Raw genomic sequence first — 20,284 nt, 5'->3', positions numbered from 1 at the left:
AGAACAAATAAAGGCCATTCATTTAATTTTTTTGTTGAACATATAAACTTGGTTTGTATTGCTGGGTGGCCCTGCCCCAAAAGTGAGTGAAGAGCGGCAAGACCATCTCTCCTTTGCTGATGGAGAGGTTTTATTTCCAGGGAGACAGAGAGACATGATTTAAGGGCCATACAAGTATAATTTGCATGTTAAACTGCACAGAAAATTGTCCATTCACAGCAATATATATATTTTTCACATGTGTGTCTGATACCATCTCAGGGATGTGCGAATATAAAGGCACTGATTTTTCACTGGGTGAATGTGTGTGATGTCCTGTATACTTGTGCAGAACAGGCACGAAACACAACTGTCCTCCCATTTAACATCTGGGCTTCCACCCTGTGCTGCATACATGCAGGGTGCGTGGCAGTGAAGAACTGGGTCCCAAGCGCTTCACAAATTTAAGCACATTTTATAAATCCTTTGTTAATTAGGATGTCATCTTAACACTCCAAGAAAAGCTTTCCATCAAGTGTATTGAACACTTTTCCCTGATGCTGGAGCAGAGGGTTGAAGGATCTGGAACGAAACTCCTTTTGCTACATGAACAGGAGACTCTAACTCAGGTTTGTGTAATGATTTGTGAAAACAGATGTTAATGAGACTGATTAATCAGTAAATTATCCATCTTTTTAATTACTCAAGTGACTTAACTGCAAGATTTATAGTTCGATACAGTCTATCAAATAGCAGCAGTATTTAGATGTGGTTGTAAGAATCAAGTTCTCACAGAAAACAATTATTTTTCTATTATATAGGCATCATATTTCCTTGCTTCACTGGGCCATTAAAAAGTATTAAAAAGTTCATTAAAGATCAGAATGAAAGCTAGAAAATACTTACAAAGCTTTTTCCATATCATATGTGGCCCAGCTAATAAACGTTCTCAACAGCCGGAAAATCGATGATAACAATTCTGAGAGCCACAGTCTGCCCAAATTCCTTTAAAACCTTATTTTGATCTTTGATTCCTCTCTGATTATACAGATCTGTATCTGGGTGACAGGAAATAATACTCTTTCTGATGAAGCCAAGTTTGGCTTGTTTACACAGCGATACATTATGTCACTTCAGTGATGATGAATTGTGACCCAGAAAATGCTGGTGTGACTTTCTTCCTTAGATCAGAGAAGTGTGATTAGAGGTAAAGTTACTTCACAGTTCCCAGCAGAGGAGCCTGATTTTAGCTGCTTATCGTTTTGCCAAACTGTTTACCCTGAAATTTTCCATGATATTTCTGTTTCAGGAGAACGTTAGTATTTTTTAAATTTCACCTAAATTTACAAAAAAAAAGGACATGAATTCTTAGATGAGATGGGGAAAAATATTTAATTTAAATGCCAGAATTCCCTTGATCATGTAACTAGAGTCTGTGTAATGGTATGGAGGAACTTCATTTACCAATTAATGGTCTTTCTGGCATTTTCCAACTTCTAAGCCTTTGACTTTGCCATGTTAACATTCTTTTCTTGTGGATATAAGCTACCCAATGAATGCACAATATCCAGAAGTACTCAATACTGGCTCTCCTGGCCTAACTGTTTCTCTTTGAAGTAATTGGTAAAATTTCCATTGAAATCAGAAGGATCAGAATAAACCAACACAGTGAGCTTTCGAAAATCCCATCCGGAGCTTTTATTTATACATACCGAGTATACCTAGATACTTAGGAGTGAGGTCAGAGACAATGTGATAAACACACATTTTGGAAAATTGTTAGGGCAAGACAGAGACTTCAGTGGAGATTTTTAAAAGTACAGTTTTATCAATTAAAAATGTTGATTATAAAGTACACTAACTCTCTAACTACATTAGCCTAATTGAATAAACTACATTATTCTCAGGGTTTCTTCTTTGAAGTTCCTGTAAAATCAGCAATACTTTAATTTGCCATTATAATATTGCTGCTGACCATGACTTAGAATGGTGTTATTGGGTTGTTACCCTTTCATCCAATTATTCATTAGCTATGCAGTGGTCCCCCATTTATGTAGCCAGATTACAGTGTTACACGCTCAACAAAGTTTTGCTGACCAACAAGCAAAGCAGTCTTTTTCATTTTTTAATGTATTGGAAGAGATTTGTCTTGGTCAGAAGTCATGGGGTAGGTCTCTTAATGCAGAACAATGCAGGAAAATTCAAAAGACCCAATTTCTCGCAAATTGCTAGTGGATTAAAACAAGCAAGAAAAAGTGAGAATAATAGCTGCTAAGCTGTACTTCACCTGTGTTCTCAGTCAGTCTAAGAAAAAAAAAAAAGTGACCTCTCCCCAAAAACCTTCTAGCCCTTCTCTTTTATGAGTATTTTGGTCCTGCTGAAGCACAGCTCAGTTTGTATTTCACTTGGATGGTTTTCATTAAGGTCTGTTTTCTCTGTCCTTTCACTCTGGTTCTGAATGAGTGAATTCTGTTGCTTTGAGGATGAGTTGTATTGGGCAGTCATGCCTGTATGAGTCTAAAACTCTTTCCACAAGGCTATATATATGATGTTCTTATGTGAAGAACTTAATAAGGAGCCCGTGGCAAAGCTCTTTGCTGGATAGAATTACTTTTCTTGGTACCACATGGTTCTGGAACAGGGTCACGGTGCCCAAGACTACAGACCGTGTTGCATGACCAAGATTGCCAAGCTCTGATATGATTATTGCACTGTCCTAGGTGACCCAGAGGCCAAGCTCGCATAAGATGAGATGTCTTTTCAGGATTAGCTTTGTCCCAAAGGATCCGATTGATCTTTTAAGAAGAGATCCAGTTGCTTTTGAATATCTCTATGTACAGGTAAGTGAAAGCATGGCCATTGTTAGGGTTAAGGAGAATAAAAAGACAGTTGCACTCAGTGTATATATAGATTTATATCTTCACATAGAAAAGCATGGCTGCAGTAAATCCTGGTTGTTATTTCTGCTGCATAAAGCCAATGAATCCACTTGGGGAATGTGCAAATCTTTATCATCTGCAAAGTCCCCTTCCTTTATAAGTCTCTCCAAATAGTAGTGCTTTGATATCTTTCCAAAATATATTTGGCTTTAGAAAAGAGAGAAGCTGAAGTAATTGCTAATACTTATTTCTGGTACTGTAATATCAGACAGAAATGTCTGAAAAGGAACTTCCAGTAAAATGGATGAGAAAACTGATGTACAAGAAATGTGGTTCTCCTGAGTATCTCACCAGTTAGAATCCTGCTATCCTGAGTCCAGATACGCTGATACCTTCCCAACACTCTTTGTGAAAGAGGATTACTGTTCTCCCCAGGAAAGATGAAGACACCTTAGATCAAAATGCTCATGCCTTCTGCTCTTTGGCAGAAGTCCTTGTGTTCTTCGGAAGTGCCCATACCCTGGTCAGCATCTGACACCTCTGAGAGCAACAGTCCTACCTTCAGCATGGTCCTGCTTCTGAGTTCAGGGTTACTCTTCATGCAATGTTTGTTTTTTTTTTTTTAAAAAAAAGGGGGACTATAATTTATTTTTACTGCAAGATTTTTTAACTTGATGCTCCCTCTACTGGTTCTTTGGCAGAGCTGTAATGACGTGGTTCAGGAAAGATTTGGACCAGAACTGAAATATGACATTGCCCTGCGGTTGGCTGCATTACAAATGTATATTGCAACTGTGACCACCAAGCAAACTCAGAAAATCTCCCTCAAATATATAGAGTAAGTTGAGAATACAGTGTGTTCTTTAAAAGTGAAACATTAGGAGTAACTCATAGATTCTTTAAGATTGTTTCTTTAATATGTCTATATGTATGCACCAATTTTAGGTTCATTCTTTGTCACTGAAATTGATTCAGGTGTGTTAAGAGCTGTAAGTATGGACTACATCTTTTGGTCGTCTCTTTAGGCATGTGAAATAGCCTATAACTGTAAATAAGATTGTCACTCATTTTCAATGTTTTAGTTGTCAGATCTAAGTTTATATGGTCTGAATCCTAGGGTTTTAGTAGAGATTATTATAGTAAGATTCGGATGATTTCTTGGTACAGAAGATTGTAGGGTCTTAGATTCCACTTGAAAGATTTCTTAGATACAGAAGTATTCCAGTAGGCACCTGTTTTATGTTACACAACATCTATTTGTAACTACAAAGAAAAAGAAAGTCTCCATAATGCAACTGTGTGTACATCTGCTTGGATTTAAAAAAAAAAAACCAAAGCAAAACACCAAAACTTTCATTGGTTTTCCTTAGTTTGCTTGCAGAATGCAAATAATAACTGTTGCACACTTGATCTTGTAAAGTTTATCCACCTTACTGTGGCTCATGTTATATTGTATTATATTAATGAATCAGCAGAAATAATTACTTACAAGTGTTGAAGCAGAAAAGAAAATTTGGTAAAAGGAGGGGGACTGGTTGGTTGTGAGGGGGAAAAAAACCAAAATACAAGTGACAAAGACAACGGTTGACTGCTTTTCATATTCTAAAAAGCCCTAGAAAAGAAAATTAAATCTGACATTATTTGTTAAATCTTCCACCATTTTAATTCTATAAGGGTACTTGCCCATGTAATTAAGTGGTGTTTAACAATACAGCGTAGATTTTAAAGATAAAAACTTTAAACTTCTTTTCTGAAAGGCATGATGGAAGAGATAGAAGGGATAGAAGAAAGATTATATATTATTTTAAAGCATCTTTTTCATAAGTAATATATAGTTTGAATATAGAAAATAATATGTTATTGCAAAACTGTGGAATTGATCAACTCTCCTTCTGTTTTCAGGCATTCGTTCACTTGGCATCATAGTCACCAGTCTTAAGATAAATAATCATCACAGGAATGTGAAATTAAATATATGCCTTTTATTGCAGAAAAGAATGGGGATTAGAGACTTTTCTTCCATCTGCTGTGCTGCAAAGCATGAAAGAAAAGAACATAAAGAAAGCACTTTCACACCTTGTCAAAGCAAATCAAAACCTAGTTCCTCCGGGTAAAAAGGTATTACATTTGCATCTTAATGGAAAATGTGTTTTAAAGAGCAGAAAGGGTGGCGTACATGGGAAACCTTTAAAATTAATCCTTCGGAGAAACACCTAGCCATTATATTTTCAGAGAATATAGACAATTTAAATTTTGGTGCTCAGTACAACATAGCCAAGAACAATTAAAAATAATTAATTATACCCCAACTAAACTATCTTATTATCTTGAGAATGCCAGAAAACTGGTTATTAATGCTTCATGTATGATAAAGATACGTATTTTTTAATTCATTTAGTGCTTCCTATTAATGGCAGACTTGTTACGAAAGTTACTGTTCTCTCTCTGATGCTCAGATCTCAACCACATTAACCTATGGGCCTGGCATAAATGCTATTTTTCAGGATTGTTTTCCGCTATGCTACAGATAGAGACTTTTTGCTGGCCAAGGTCTAACTGTATAGATGATGCTCCTTACAGTAACTGACCCTCCTTGCTATCGTAAAATGCTTTTCTTAGCACTAAGTTTTAACTTCAGCTGGAAAAAACATGTAGAAGACAATGTCTCTGAGAAATGCCTTTGTTACATGCATACAGCTGAGGCTGGGTTTAGACACCATAATGAGGTTTCTTTATGCAAGCCATCTAGTCTCTCTTTGTAGTCAATGGAGAGGAATAGGCACTGCTAGGGAGCGATTCATCCCATCCCACATTAGGAACCAAAAATAGGTCAGATGACTTGTGTCCTAGAAATGCCTATTTCTCTCTATGGACTATAAAAAGAACCTAAGAGTGACTAGTTGAGACGTAAAATGAGTTGAATCCTGCTTCATGACACTTTGTTTCTGAACAGAAAAACCCCAAAACACGTGGTGCCTGAGCTAAGGCTCATTGTGATCAGCAGAAATCCTGCTTGGAGGTTTCAGACCACATCATGACTGTGAACACAGTTCTGTGTTTGACCTGCAATGCTCAGGAAGGAAGGCCACCTTTTTGATTGAAGCACTGCACGTCTCCTATACTGCTGAAGCTAAATAATGCCAATGGCTTATTGTTTTTCCGGGTAGTGTAAATTTGGGTTTATTTTGGAAGCCATCGCTGCTGCAGGTCTTGCAGGTGATGACTGACATACAGTATCAGTTCTTGGTTAGAAGAGAGGTTGCAACAGTCCCTTCCTGCAGCAAGCAGACTTCGCTGGTTTTGCTTCATTTTTTTTGATTTGAGCTTTGGAAATACATTGTGTGCCGACCTGCTTTTTTAGCAGGTAGGTCTCAGAAGGGAAGCATCTGAGCTCCTCATCACCTTCTGTCCTCAACTGTAGGTACTAACTCAGGAACTGATTTTTTTCTGGGGTCTTCTGTCCCTCCACGTAAAGGGAAGCCTGTCATTCTCAGGATTCTCCCATTTTTTACAACCTCTGTGTATTTCTCCACCAGCTGAACACCTGGTGAAGGGAAGGGGAAAGCGTTCCCACTAGTTGCTCTGCTCCAGATTAATCTCCTCCTTGTTGTCTAGAAAAACCTTAGGATAGGGGCTCTTTCTTAAAATGCTGTTCAAGATCAAATAAGGTTTTCATTTAGAGATCTAGTGGCTGAAATGAGAATAGCAAATGAGATGAGCTTGTTTTATCTTATCTTTCAAACGTCCAGATATAAGGATTTACACCAGGGACGTATAAGGTTTGGGTCCAGACTGTTTGGCTGAAATTAACTGTTTCTTGTTTCCATTCAGTCTCATGAAATATTTAGAAGTTGTTTCTTTTCAAGTAGGTAGTTTAAGCTCAGAGGAGAGAAAGGAGATAAATTACGACATGTATGGCACGATAGGATCATATGTATTGGTGTATTGTATTTGGCTTTCAGACCTACTCCCTACTAAATACAGTGGAAAAGTTTTATTTAAAAAAAAATGAGAAATGCTGTAATGAGGTGGAATAATATGCCATATGCCACAAGTACCTAGCAAAATGTAATACACAGGGCTGACAAAAGCAAATTCTTTGTTCTCTTTCTCTGTATAGATACATAAATGTTTAAGAACTGCTGGTGATTATGAATGGAAAGCTGCTGTCTAGCCTTGAAATGCCACAATGAACAGATGTTTAATTTGAGCAGTTTAACATTTTCCCTTCATTGGAGCAGTTACAATGTTCTTGCAGTGATCTGATCTGCCCGTACCCAAGTCCTCAGTGCATTTTAACTAAACAAGCAAGATCTTAATTTTCAGAATGAAACTGTTTCTCCTCATCTGAAACTCAAGCATCTAATGATTTAGTTTCGGGCTCTGAAGAGCTGTTATTGCAGTCCATTCTCCTTAGACTACACAAATACTTTTTCTTTCTGAATTTGGTAATGTGATGATTTCCACCACCACCTCTTACCCTTGTTTCTCCTTCCTCAGCTCTCTGCTCTGCAAGCCAAGGTGCATTATCTAAAGTTCCTCAGTGATCTACGATTATATGGAGGGCGTGTTTTCAAGGCAACATTAGTGGTAATATTTCTCTTGAAATAGTCTCTCTCTTCTCTTGATTTTTTTATCCAAGTATCTTTCTGCAAAAGCTGGACCATATAATTTTCTTTAGAAGTTTAGGTTCTATTCATACACTTAAAAAATAATTGTTAAATTGAACCAAATCACTTTTTTTTCTTTTAATCTGGAAAATAATTTTCCTCTTATAATTTGAATTTTTACTGAGGATTTAGAGATAGGTTAGCACCCTTTTGGCAAATAGCACCATCCAATTAACTATAGAATACTAATATTACTAGTCTGGAGAACTCTTGATGACAAAGATTTTCTTTTAACAGAAGCAGATTCCATGCATCCATCTGTCTGTCCATCTTACTATCCATTTAAAAACTACAGTACAGTCAATATCCAGGAGCAGATTCCTTTACTTTTTGGTTTTTAATTATGAATCAAGTATGCTCTTCTATATCGTATCTTCTTAGAAAAACATAATAATCTTCAACGTAGAAATGCCATGCAAATGTAGCTCCATGAAAATGAAAGAAGGCAGTGGTGATTTCTGTCACTATGCAGTACCTATCATGTTTTTTACTATTGCTTTTTTTCTTTTTCTACTAAAGCAGGGAGAAAAGCGTTCAGAAGTGACACTGTTAGTAGGACCGCGGTACGGAATCAGTCATGTGATAAACACCAAAACAAACCTGGTGGCTCTTCTGGCAGACTTCAGCCACGTGAACAGGATTGAGATGTTTACAGAAGACGAAAGCAGTGTTAGAGTTGAGCTGCACGTCTTAGATGTAAAGGTAAGTTTGTTGTTCATTTATATAGTATCTTTAACATTTTTGTCTTTATTTGAGTATTTGATCAAGCTATACTGTTCTGAGTATTTTCATGACAATAATATTCTGCGGGTGCATTTTTAGCTTTTTTGTGCTCAGAGTGCATGTAGAGTACGGCTTGGGCATTTGAGGGGCCTATGGTGTACCAGACTGGTGCTTTGTGGCACTTGTATTCTGTTCTGATTTTTCTCTTGGCTGACCCCAGGCAACTCGTTTTGTTGTTGTCTTCCTTGATTTCCGTGGTGAGAAGAGGTGATGATGAAATTGCCCTTCTTTTGAAGCTCCTTGAGCCCCTAGAAGCTCCTTCTAGTGTAACAGACAATATTATTACCATTAGAGAATTGCCAGCTGCATCAGCCCAGTGTCCCCTGTAATCCAGTGTTTTATTTGCAAAGTTCACTGCAAGTAATCGCTTAGCGGTTACCAATGAAATAAACTGTAAAATGGCAAGGTTTTTTTCTTAGCCCTTATAATTCCAGTCAAGTGTTTTAACCTACACAATATATTCATAGATGCTCTTCATCTACCTATAGTCATTTAATTTCTCTTGAATGCCACTTAACACCTTGTCTGTGGCATCTAGTAGCAATGAGCGGAGTTTTATATATTATATTGTCCTGGTTCTTCTTGGTGTGTTTTCTATTTGGTTTTGAAGTGAAAGGCTTCATAGACTGTCTAGAGCATTAATCAGGATAATCAGAGACTGAAGGAAGAGTTCTCATTAGACTTGAAACTTAAATATTCTATCAGAATAAATAGAGCCTAACAGTTCTTTTTGCTTACCCAGCTATACACAAAAAACATACACAAGGAATATTTTACTAAGCTTTTGCTTTGAATGCTTTATGTTTATTGACCTGGAACTGTTCCCCTGTATTTAAGTTAATGAAAAAAACATTGCTGTAAATTAATCTAGATGCTCTTTGACAGCATCTTAAGATAAATGTACAGGTTGGTGAACACAGCATCTCTTTCACCTTACTTAGCAATGACAACATCTGAGGATCTCAGGCTACATTACCTGCGTTACTGTGCTAAACTCTCAGCCCTCTTGTGAGAAAGCTGTTATCCCCTTTTTGCAGGTGGAGAAAGTAATACAGAAATTAAATCCTTCCCATCTGCTCATATGTAAAATGCACTACTGTATGCCATAGTATTATATATTACCACGATACGGTGTTGTTTTATATTATAATACTGTCACTGTCTTATTGCAAACCATGTCTATCCCCATCTCCTTGCATTTTCACACATGTGATTTTAAACCCAGACAGACTGGCCTAATACTAAAATTACCAATCTAGGAGACTCTGGGTGGAATTTGACAAAAAATTGCCTCTCTGTGCAGCACAACTGAAAGGAGATTGTAGCGAGGTGGGTGTTGGTCTCTTCTCCCAAGTAGATAACGATAGGACAAGGGGAAATGGGCTCAAGCTGCGCCAGGGGAGGTTTAGATTGGATATTAGGAAAAATTTCTTCACGGAAAGGGTAGTCAAGCATTGGAACAGGCTGCCCAGAGAGGTGGTGGAGTCACCATCCCTGGAAGCGTTCAAAAAACGGATAGACGTGGCACTCTGGGACATGGTTTAGTGGGCATGGTGGTGTTGGGTTGATGACTGGAATGATGATCTTAGAGGTCTTTTCCAATCTTAATGACACCTAGTTTTTACTTTCATTATAAATGATCCAGCCACCAAGCCAGGAGGCGTGGGGTTGCTACTCTACCCTTAGCTGGTTTAGTGGTGGACTTGGTAATGTTAGGGTAATGGTTGGACTGGATGATCTTAAAGGTCTTTTCCAACCTAAACAATTCTATGATTCTACAAGTAGGGGTTGTCACTGTGTCCTGTGTAAGAGATGCGGGCCCACACAGGTAGTTACTCTCAACAGATGTTTTCGTCCCTTGGTTTACCCTAAGGTAGCAGGTTCATATATCCAGATTCTGAATATGCCAATACATGTCATATATGCCAATATTTTCTTAATGAATAAATGAATAAACAGTTTGGATTTTTATGTTATTTTTGGTTCTTTTTAATGTCTTCTCAAGCATGTATCACTTGGCAGAAGCAGGCAATAAAAGTTTAGTTGTCACAGGACTGTTCAGCAGATGAACCGTAGTTCACAGCACTGTTTTCAGCATTCTGAGATTTCTGTGGAGATCACCCATTTCTGTCAATCATAGAATCATAGAATCGTTTAGGTTGGAAAAGAAGACCTTTAAGATCATCCAGTCCAACCATTAACCCACACTAGCAAGTCCACACTAAACCAATCAAGGGTAGACTAGACTAAACCATGTCCCGAAGTGCCACATCTACCCGTTTTTTGAACACTTCCAGGGATGGTAACTCCACCACCTCTCTGGGCAGCCTGTTCCATTTTCACTGCAGAAAATTTGAGATCAACACAGCATTTCGAATGTTAGTTTTTAGTAGTCACTCGAAAGAAGAGATTAATTAGCCCGTTGTAGGTTTATTAATTTATAGTTAACTTTTATAGCTATAGTTGAATGCTTTGAAAGAAGCATGTATTGAATAGAATGTCAAACTGTAGCACAAAATACTTTAAAGAAAATAAAGCATATTTTTTTCCACATTGCTGAAAACTGTTCATACAACATTCAGGGCACCCAGGGTATTTTGGCCTAAGATGCTGCACACAGGCATTTAAAAAATTGTCAGACCTATTGTGGGTTTGGTAGTAAGCTATGATCATCAGTTATGTTTTGGCCAGAGCCTCCATCACAATCAGTTGTCTTAGTAAGGGGTTGAGTCAGTTGGAGAGCCATCCTTTTTGCATATAATGTTCCTCCTGGAACAAATTATGCAGGTCTCTGCATCTGTCTTGTGACAGTGGGCTCTGCGTGCTAAATTATGATAAATTGTCACAAATGTCCACATAGCTATGAGTCACTACAAACTGAGTGATAAGATGGGTTGTCTACAGTGTAATTTCTACCTATATATCATGGTAAGGGCTTCATTTTTATTTCCTCTCTAGGAGTTGTAGAGGCTAGCCACCTTAAAATAAATTTGAGAAGAGCAGCTTTTGGTGTTAAAAGCTACAGAGATATGAACAAAAGTTTTAGGCAAAGAAATTTATATGTTGTCACAAAAGGAAAGGGCACTAAAGAAAGTAAGCTTCACATGGATGTCTCCGGTTCGATGCTTGCTAGCCTGGCAGCTGTAGTTTTTCAAAGCTGTGAGGTGTCTTATTTTTCTGTTAGGTCTGACTTTTTTTTCTAAACGCTTTGAGTTTGTTTTCTTTGCTGATCTCCCTTCTGAGGATCTTTCTCCGTTCTCTTTGTCTCTGTTTATCTGCTTATTTTTAAATCGCTTGTCTTTCCAGTGATGCCAGGCCACAAACACTGCAATCTTTTAAGCTGTCATTGTAATATTCACTGTCACTGTTGTGTAATGATAGCTTTAACCTCACTACTGTATTTTCTGAACCTGAACTTTCCCTGACTCTGTTTGCTTCACATGTTTTGCTTCTTTACATGTGCTTAGGGCACCTCATTTTCTGGGAACCTGCAGATTCCCATACTACTGCAGGACTCCAGCATCTAATGTACCAGGTCCTTAGTCCTTGGCAGTTTCAGAGTAACAGTAAACAGTGCTTTGGCGAGAATAATATATCTATTATTGTCTAAGAAAAAGATGGAGCAAGAGCCTTAAAATGGTTAGCTTCATTCAGAAAGGGAGCAAAATCAGCTGTTAAAATGTCCAGGTGGACTTCTACCTTACTGCAACTCAGTCTTTTCTAAATGTTCGATACTGTTTTATATTGTTAGTGAGGAAAATAAGTTCTCGTGTGTAATTTTCAATGTGGTGTTTGTGATGTAATTCCTTTTGCTTCCATGTAGTAGTATTGTCAGCAGGTAAACAGATTGAGGAGGAACAGCCTTAACCAAGACTTGGTTGTATTCTTCTTAGCCTGTTACTCTACTGATGGAGTCATCAGATGCAATGAATCTTGCTTGCCTAACAGCTGGATACTATAGACTGCTGGTTGACTCAAGGCGCTCAATATTTAACATGGCCAACAAGAAAAATACAGGGAGCCGAGAAACAGGTATTCATTGCACAGTATGTTAATGATGGTCCGATGTATAAAGCAGAAGCCAGCTTAAGCCAGCGCACCTCCAGATAAATACAAGGCTATGTCAAATGAGATCTGATTGCTGGCTCAGACCTAGCACCCCAGTATATCAGTTCAGCTTTATAGTGTTCTAATACTCAGCCTATGATAGCATCTTAATGGTAAAATAAAGCAGGTGATGAATGTTTTTCATACTGCAGTGAAACAGATGCATGCTCCCTGTGAGTGTTATTATCTTATATGCATATATCTTTTGTAAGAATGCCTGTGGTGTTGGAGAAATCAGCTGGGGATTTGGTTTTGTGTTACTGTTCCTGGAATAGCATTTGTACCTAGCTGAGGTTTAGTTTGGTACTAAAGCACAAAAGTACCAGTTAATCTTCAGGTCATTGAATCAACAGGTATTTAACTTAGACCAGAGGTGAGTTTGAACGTGCTTCTCTGAAGCGTGTGACGGTCCAGCTGCCCTATTCAGAGTGTTTATTGCTCAGCATTAACAACTTATTGTTTAAAAATTACATTACTTTGCTCTTTGATTTCACAATGTTGATTTTATTTCACCATGCTATAGGAACTGAAAACAGAGGGAAGCATAATCTCCTTGCTTCTGAGTGGAACTGTATACCAAAAACTACCACTTTCCTGGCTGAAGGAGATCAAGAGACTCAAATGTCCTTTGCTGATCCAAAACAGAAGACTGTAGATGTTTCTGAAAGTCTGTTATGTCAAAAAGAACACAGACATCTGTACATAGAAAATACTTATAATTCAGGTGGATTTGATCAGCATCTGGCCAAGCAAAGTGACCCCACTGAAGCAGAAGAAAGCAGAAATTTTAATCAGCCTTCACTGCTGTCACTCTCAGGTTTGGAATCTAGCAAGAAAGCACAGGATTCCCCTAGGGGAGCAAAAGTTTCCTTTATATTTGGAGATCACAACTTGGATGGTATCAATCCCCAGACTCTTGGCTATGAAAGGCTTTTGGATGAAAGTCCAGAAGTACTAGAAAAACAAAGAGCCATTTATATTAGTAATGCCAATGACATCAAAGGCCTGGAGTTGTCACCAGATGCTGAAAGCATTCAATTTGCTACAAATTCTGTTTACGCAACTATAAGTGACAGTAAAATATTTGGAGCTGCGGAAGGGATAGAAGAGCCTTTGCTGCATGATATTTGTTATGCAGAAAACACAGATGATGCCGAAGATGAAGATGAAGTAAGCTGTGAAGAAGACATTATGGTAGGAGAAATCAATAGGCCTGCTCTTCTCAGCCTTTCTGGTTCTAGTGATGACATTATTGATTTGACTTCACTTCCACCTCCGGAAGGTGATGATAATGAAGATGATTTCCTATTGCATACTTTAAACATGGCCATTGCTGCTCCTCCACCTGGCTTCAGGGACAGTTCAGATGAGGAAGACTCTCAGAATCAAGCAACGCAGCCTAGAGACAACAAGGAGCAAGCCAGTAATCTAGGCAATGATGACATTCCAGTGTCGCTTATCGATGCTGTCCCTACTAATACAGAGAGCAAGTGTGAGAAGGGGCTAGATGATGCTGTAGTCTCTACTCTTCAAGCACTAGAAGCTCTGGCTGCTTCAGAGGAACAGCAAACGAATGACAATTCAGGTTCTTTCACCATAGTTACATTTATTCATTGAAAATCATTCCATCTCATCCATTTAGCTTTGGAAATACTCCATTTCATGAGGGTTGGGGTTTTTTTTTTTCATTCTCTTTTTTTTTTGCCATCATTTTGCGTACATCATATTCCATATTATTTAATGGAACTACCATTATGTTACTAAACTACTTGTCCTGGGAACTGTGCAATAAAGTCAGACTATTCTTACCAAGCATATTTTTGTCTCTAACACACCCCCTTTGCTTGTCACTTATCCAGGTGCTTCAGCTGCTGTCATTTAATTGACTCTTATTTTTTGTGGCTTGCAGGTGTAGCTATCCTGCGAGCGTATAGCCCTGAGTCATCTTCAGATTCTGGCAATGAAACAAATTCCTCTGAAATGACTGAAAGCTCTGAACTAGCCGCAGCACAGAAACAGTCGGAAAACACTGCACGTATGTTTTTGACCACAAGTGAAGGCTACCAACCCCTTGTGGAAGAGCAGACTGAATTTCCCATTGCTAAGAATCAGGCTGGAGGGCCGGGCATGAAGCCCTCACAGCCTTTGGCTGGTCGTCAGGCTGCAGAGCTACAGTCAAAAGTTGTGCCTTCAAAGCAGATTCTTCATTCAGATAACATGGAAATGGAGCCAGAGACCATGGAAACAAAATCTGTCACTGATTATTTTAGCAAATTGCACATGGGATCCTTGGTATATTCTTGCACTAGTAAAAGGAAAAATAAGATGACAGACAGCAAAGTAAAAGCACCCTCTGATGGCAATGCTACTGTGAAAAAGCAACAGGGAACTAAAAAAGCAGAGACTGATGAAGATCTAAAAGCTAAATTTGGAACTCTTTCAGCAAGAGACAGTCAACGCCTAAGCACTTTTAATGTGGAGAGAACTGCCTTTCGCCAAAGATGGTACGCTGCCGATGATGGGGCAGCAGATAAGCCAAGCCCAGAAACAGTGAATGGGAAGACTTTTCCAAGAGTTCCTGTCCTCGGTAAAACAGAAACTGACTGTAAGGATGAAGTGGATCCTGAGGTGGATCAGGATGATACCTCAGGGCTTAGCCAAGGTGAAAACTTTCTGTCAGACATGACTCCCGTGTCTTCAGCCAAAGACCTAAACGACGCAGAAGATACCGATTTGTCTGCAGATGACCATCCTTCAAAGCTTCCAGAAGCTGAGCAGAGCGTGGCTAGACTTTGTGAATATCACTTGGCTAAGCGCATGTCATCTCTGCAAAGTGAAGGCCATTTCTCACTGCAAAGCTCTCAGTGCTCTTCAGTGGATGCAGGATGCAGCACAGGCAGTAGCACGTGTGCTACCCCCGTTGAATCTCCTCTTTGTACCTCTGAGGTTAAGCACATTATCTCTGACCCATCAATGAAGGGCATTGCCTATATTCCAGCAGATGAAAGAGCTGCCATTCTTCCAAACCATGGAACGACGTACAAGGACCTGCACCAGCAGCCTGAAGCCGTGTGTCACAGAATGACGGTGCCTGTCGTGCATTCAGCAATTAATGCTGAACCACTGTTTGGCACTTTGAGAGAAGGATGTCATCGGATCCCCAAGATAAAAGAAACTACAGGTACAGCAGTAATAAAATGTTTCTTATGTTTGTTTTTAAAGCTACATATTAAGGTTAAGGACTAGGTGTGATGTTTGCATTATCTTTACCTGAAACTACATTGTCAAGCTGTAGCAGACAGTGGGATTAGACCTTTGGTATATCTATTCAATCTACTTCTACATGTTGAGATGTTCTTATGAGCTGCTTACAAAGATTCTTTTCTTTTAAAACTTCTCATTACAGTTAAAAATATTTGGGGGGACATTAATGGAGACACCTCTCTTCCACTGTTTGGAAGCCTCTCTCCAAAATCTTTAGTCACTTGAGTTCCAGGATACTTGTTAGATTATGAGATGAATTCACAAGGTATATTAATGTAGGATAGGAAAAACTGTGATTCGTTTATTATGTATCTTATATGCTATTTTAGCAGATTGTCAAAAACATGCCAGTATGAATAAAAAGCTCTAAATGTAAGGATGAGAAAATGTCACTATCTTATTAAGCATGTATTTACTTCACCATCTGACTGTAGGTGTTTCCTTGAAGAATAATTTACATATAGAACCATTACTGCATTTTTAAGTTCCAATTTCAAGAGATTTTTATGAACTTACTGTATAAAAAAATGCAGTTTTTCAGAGATAGCATTGGAAATGCTTTCAGTTGGGTTTTAAATGATTCCCTCTTCTTGGGTTGCAACCCACATGTAGCAGTAGTGTGTGAATGCATGAAAATCCAAAAGTGGAACAGACTAGGAGCAAGAATGAGAAATGTTTTTTCTCTGCCAAAAAAACACATAACCAAACCAAAATTACCATGAATACAGCTTTCCATACTGTCGTGGTTTAGCACCACGCAGCCGCTCGCTCACTCCCCCTACCCCGATGGGATGGGGGAGAGAATTGGAGGAGTAAGAGTGAGAAACACTCCTGGGCTGAGATAAGAACAGTTTAATAATTGAAATAAAGTAAAATAGTAATGCTAATAGTAACAGTATAATAATAATAATAATAATAATGATACACGAAGCAAGTGATGCACAATGCAATTGCTCACCACCCGCCGACCGATACCCAGACAGTTCCCGAGCAGCGATCGCTGCTCCCCGGCCAACCCCCCCCCCCAGTTTCTATACTGAGCATGACGTCATATGGTATGGAATAGCCCTTTGGTCAGTTTGGATCAACTCTTCTGGCTGTGCCCCCTCCCAGTTTCTTGTGCACCTGGCAGAGCATGGGAAGCTGAAAAAGTCCTTGACTAGCATAAGCAGTACTCAGCAACAACTAAAAACATCAGCATGTTATCAACATTCTTCTCCTACTAAATCCAAAACACAGCACTGTGCCTGCTGCTAGGAAGAAAATTAACTCTATCCCAGCCGAAACCAGGACACATACCCTCACAGGTATAGTTAAAGAAGGTATTTTAATCTGAAAGTATTAATCTAACTATTTAATATAAAATATCCAATCCATATATTGGGGGAGATTTAGGAAGTTTTGTAGATGATTTTCTATTCCTTTTTTTAAATGAGTCTGCTGTGGTGGCATAAACAATTAACTATTCATAAGTTGTAAGTTGCTGATAGATTGAAATACAGAAGACATGAGGAACTAGCAATGAATTTTTTGTGAAATATTTTGAGGAATGTAGACCAGTGGGAAAAAATGGGACTGACTGTTAAAGATGTTTAAACTGTCCTGACTGTTAAAGATGTTTAAAAGTTCAGCCTCTGAATATTATCAGGGTGATGCTTAATTATTCTATCTGCTCTTCTACTACCCCTAGTGTAGCTTTCACAGAGCCTGAAAAGGGAAGACAAGGAGGCATGCCTACAGCTTTTCCTAGACAGCCTCTAGCTGACTCCATCATGCTATCATCCATGCTATCAGAATCAAAGGTGCCAAGTCAAAATCAAGACTCTTGTGACATTCCCAAAGTAAATCAGGCTTGTGGGGCAACAGTTAGTTTACGGCCATATGACATGATAGGAGGAAGCCTCAGGATGCCGCACAACAGGAAAGTGCTGAGACGCAGCAGCAGCATCATTGGAGGATCTGCAGGCATTGAGATGCTGTTTGAAAAGAAGGCAGCCGCAGCCAGCTTGAAATGCCTGGACATCACCCGAAAGGATGAATCCAAATCGGAGAGACGGGTGGAACTCCCCCTGGGCAAAAAGCTGTCAAAAAGTTATTCCCAGAGTTCTGTGTACATCAGCGCTGATAGGAAGGACAGTAAGAGGTGTTTGGGCACAGGTGCCAGTCAGAAGGACTCCAAGCAGTGTCGAACATTGCCTTTGCGGAAGCTGGACATCAGCACCTGGAGGTGTCGTGGCCCCTTTAGCTATTGTTTCCTAAGCAGAGGAAATGATGACAATGACGATGAAGATGATGGAGACAGCCTTCAGCTCTCGTGTCTCTTCGAACCGCAGCTCCCGTGTGAGCTTGCAGAACCAGTCGGTCGGTCATTTTCCAGTGAAAAGGAGCAGAAAGTCTTGGAGTCCCCGAAAGCCGCTGAGCCCCTGCAAGACAAGGCAGTCAACACGCATGAGAAGAGCAGTGCTGACATCCAAGGTGGCCAAATTGATGTGAATCTCAACGATGTGGCCTTCGATGCGCGAATCACACGAATAAATGTGATGAAAGAGAAGACATATGCCATGCCTGATGGATTTATTGCAGCACAAAAGGATGCCAATGAGCTACTCTCACTGGTCCGAGCAAGTATGGGCAAGAGAGAAGATTTACATCCAGAAACATATGACCTTAAACTTTCTAAGTACAAACAACTGTTATCTATGGAATCAAGACAGTTGGGAAGTGCCTGCAGGAAAATGGCCATGGCTGATAAAAGCCCTGAGGAAATGCTTTTAGCTATGACTTCCAGCTTTCAAGTACTCTGTTGCTTAACAGAAGCCTGCATGCGTTTAGTTAAAGTCATGAACTCTGAAACACAGCAGCAGGAAATTATAGCTAAGATAGACGAGGTTGTAATAAACTACATTTGTCTTCTGAAGGCCGCAGAAGCAGTGTCAGGCAAGACCTCCAGTGATCCTAGCATTAAACTCTTGGCTCGACATTCGACTACCATGGCCGCTATTGTAAGCACACTAACACGTTCTCTTAAAATGCTTTTAAACAAATAAAATACAAAAGTCACTTCATAATCTACCTTTGCAAAGCCATACATAAAAAACTTTTATTTACTGTATGTGTATGAACTAATGTAACAAACTCAGCTTTCTCTGTATATTTTGTTATTTTATATAAAATAGGTATGAGATTAAAAAAAAAAGTTAAAATACTGAACACCGACAAAAGTAATGACCAGATCTGTCCTTCCGTTTATACAAAAAAAAAGCCAAAAAAACCTTCTCCCCAAGACCAGAAAAATGAACAGAAAAAAACCCATATAGGAGCAAATTGATGTTTGGCTATATTTCATATAGTCAAATCTATGGTTGTATGAAGTGAACTTATAAAGCCTGTTATGTCAATGAAGTTGTTTTCTGTTTCATCCAGGTTTTCACTTGGAGAATGCTCCATGTTTAGAAACGAGAAATTAAATCATAATGTATATAACACAATATTTAATGTTTTAAAATTATAATTTTTAAGCATTGAAAATAGCAAAAAGACATTTAAAATCCAAGAGACTATTATAACTTACTAGAGAATATATATATAATAAATGACTCTTTTGTTCATATGGCCTGAATTACCTGATTCTTCTTTTCTAGGAAGTTCTATATTTAAAAAAAAAAAGTATTGAAAAAACCAACTTCAGAGGGTACCTGATGTATTGAACATTGCAGTGTTGCATTTCAGATAGTGAAGGTAACTGTGGAAGACGGAGGACACAGAAGTCAGAGTGGTGGTGCTCTCTCTGAAATGAAAGGTTGATGCCATACTGGTCAGACCAGAATGTATAGGGCAGGTCTAGACCCTCCTTTCCCTGGTAAATGAGAGAACGGACCATCAGGAAATTCCTATGCTGTTTACTGTTTCATCATATATCTCTGGTGCATCTGAACAACATGAACTGCATCTATTTTGTTAAATATTTTATACTTCATATTTTATGATTCTGAATGTTTAACTGTAAATAAGTTAGAAATAAAATGAAGTTTTCAGAATACAATAAATATCTCTGAAATATTTCCAGCCAGAGACAGTTCTTCTCTGAGTGATGACAAAGGCAATTTGTGAGTAATCTCTCCCATCTGAACTTTCTGGAAAACATTTTGCAGTCTCGTGTTTGAGAGGCAGCCAAAGCAAAAGCTCTCAGTTTCACCTGGCAACTAGGCTTTCACAAGAGCATCTGTTAAACTTTTCAGTCACCGAGGAGCGGCAGCCCTTGTGGAAAGTGCAGAATACCATTCTCCAAACTGGTGTAGGTAATTTTCATCTGTTTCTCCTAATGTCACATGCAAAGAGAGTAACTGCTCTATTTTGAATACTTACCCATTCAGCTGAAGCACGCGTGAAGCTTTCTCTGCTGAACTAGAAAGACTAAACCGACAAAATTAATTTTTTTGCTACGGCAATACTTTCTTGCATAGAGTGGTGCACTTCACTATGAAATCAAGACGTGCCTTTTCTTCCAACTGCAGAGAAACATCTCCAGAAACACAGTATGAGAAGCTTAGTCTGTTGTTCATAGGAGAAAAATCTGGTTTCCTAGACCAATTCACTTAGCAC

The 20,284-nt window shown here is 38.8% G+C and overlaps 1 protein-coding gene across 1 annotated transcript in view; it reads left to right on the top strand.

Annotated features, from left to right (window-relative positions):
- FRMPD4 (FERM and PDZ domain containing 4) overlaps window positions 1–18,729 on the top strand; it is a 113,174-nt gene extending 94,445 nt beyond the window's left edge. Inside the window, 10 exon segments of the mRNA XM_075719884.1 lie at window positions 477–608; window positions 2,700–2,819; window positions 3,560–3,696; window positions 4,850–4,976; window positions 7,359–7,448; window positions 8,048–8,230; window positions 12,205–12,343; window positions 12,942–14,003; window positions 14,328–15,599; window positions 17,378–18,729. Coding sequence (XP_075575999.1) covers window positions 477–608; window positions 2,700–2,819; window positions 3,560–3,696; window positions 4,850–4,976; window positions 7,359–7,448; window positions 8,048–8,230; window positions 12,205–12,343; window positions 12,942–14,003; window positions 14,328–15,599; window positions 17,378–18,729 — 4,614 coding nt within the window.
- The last annotated feature ends 1,555 nt before the right edge of the window (window positions 18,730–20,284 follow it).

Source organism: Pelecanus crispus, chromosome 1 (assembly GCF_030463565.1).
Source record: "Pelecanus crispus isolate bPelCri1 chromosome 1, bPelCri1.pri, whole genome shotgun sequence".
Lineage (NCBI taxonomy): Eukaryota > Metazoa > Chordata > Aves > Pelecaniformes > Pelecanidae > Pelecanus > Pelecanus crispus.
Note: the sequence above shows the minus strand (reverse complement) of the source record. Positions and strands in the feature narration are given on the sequence as shown.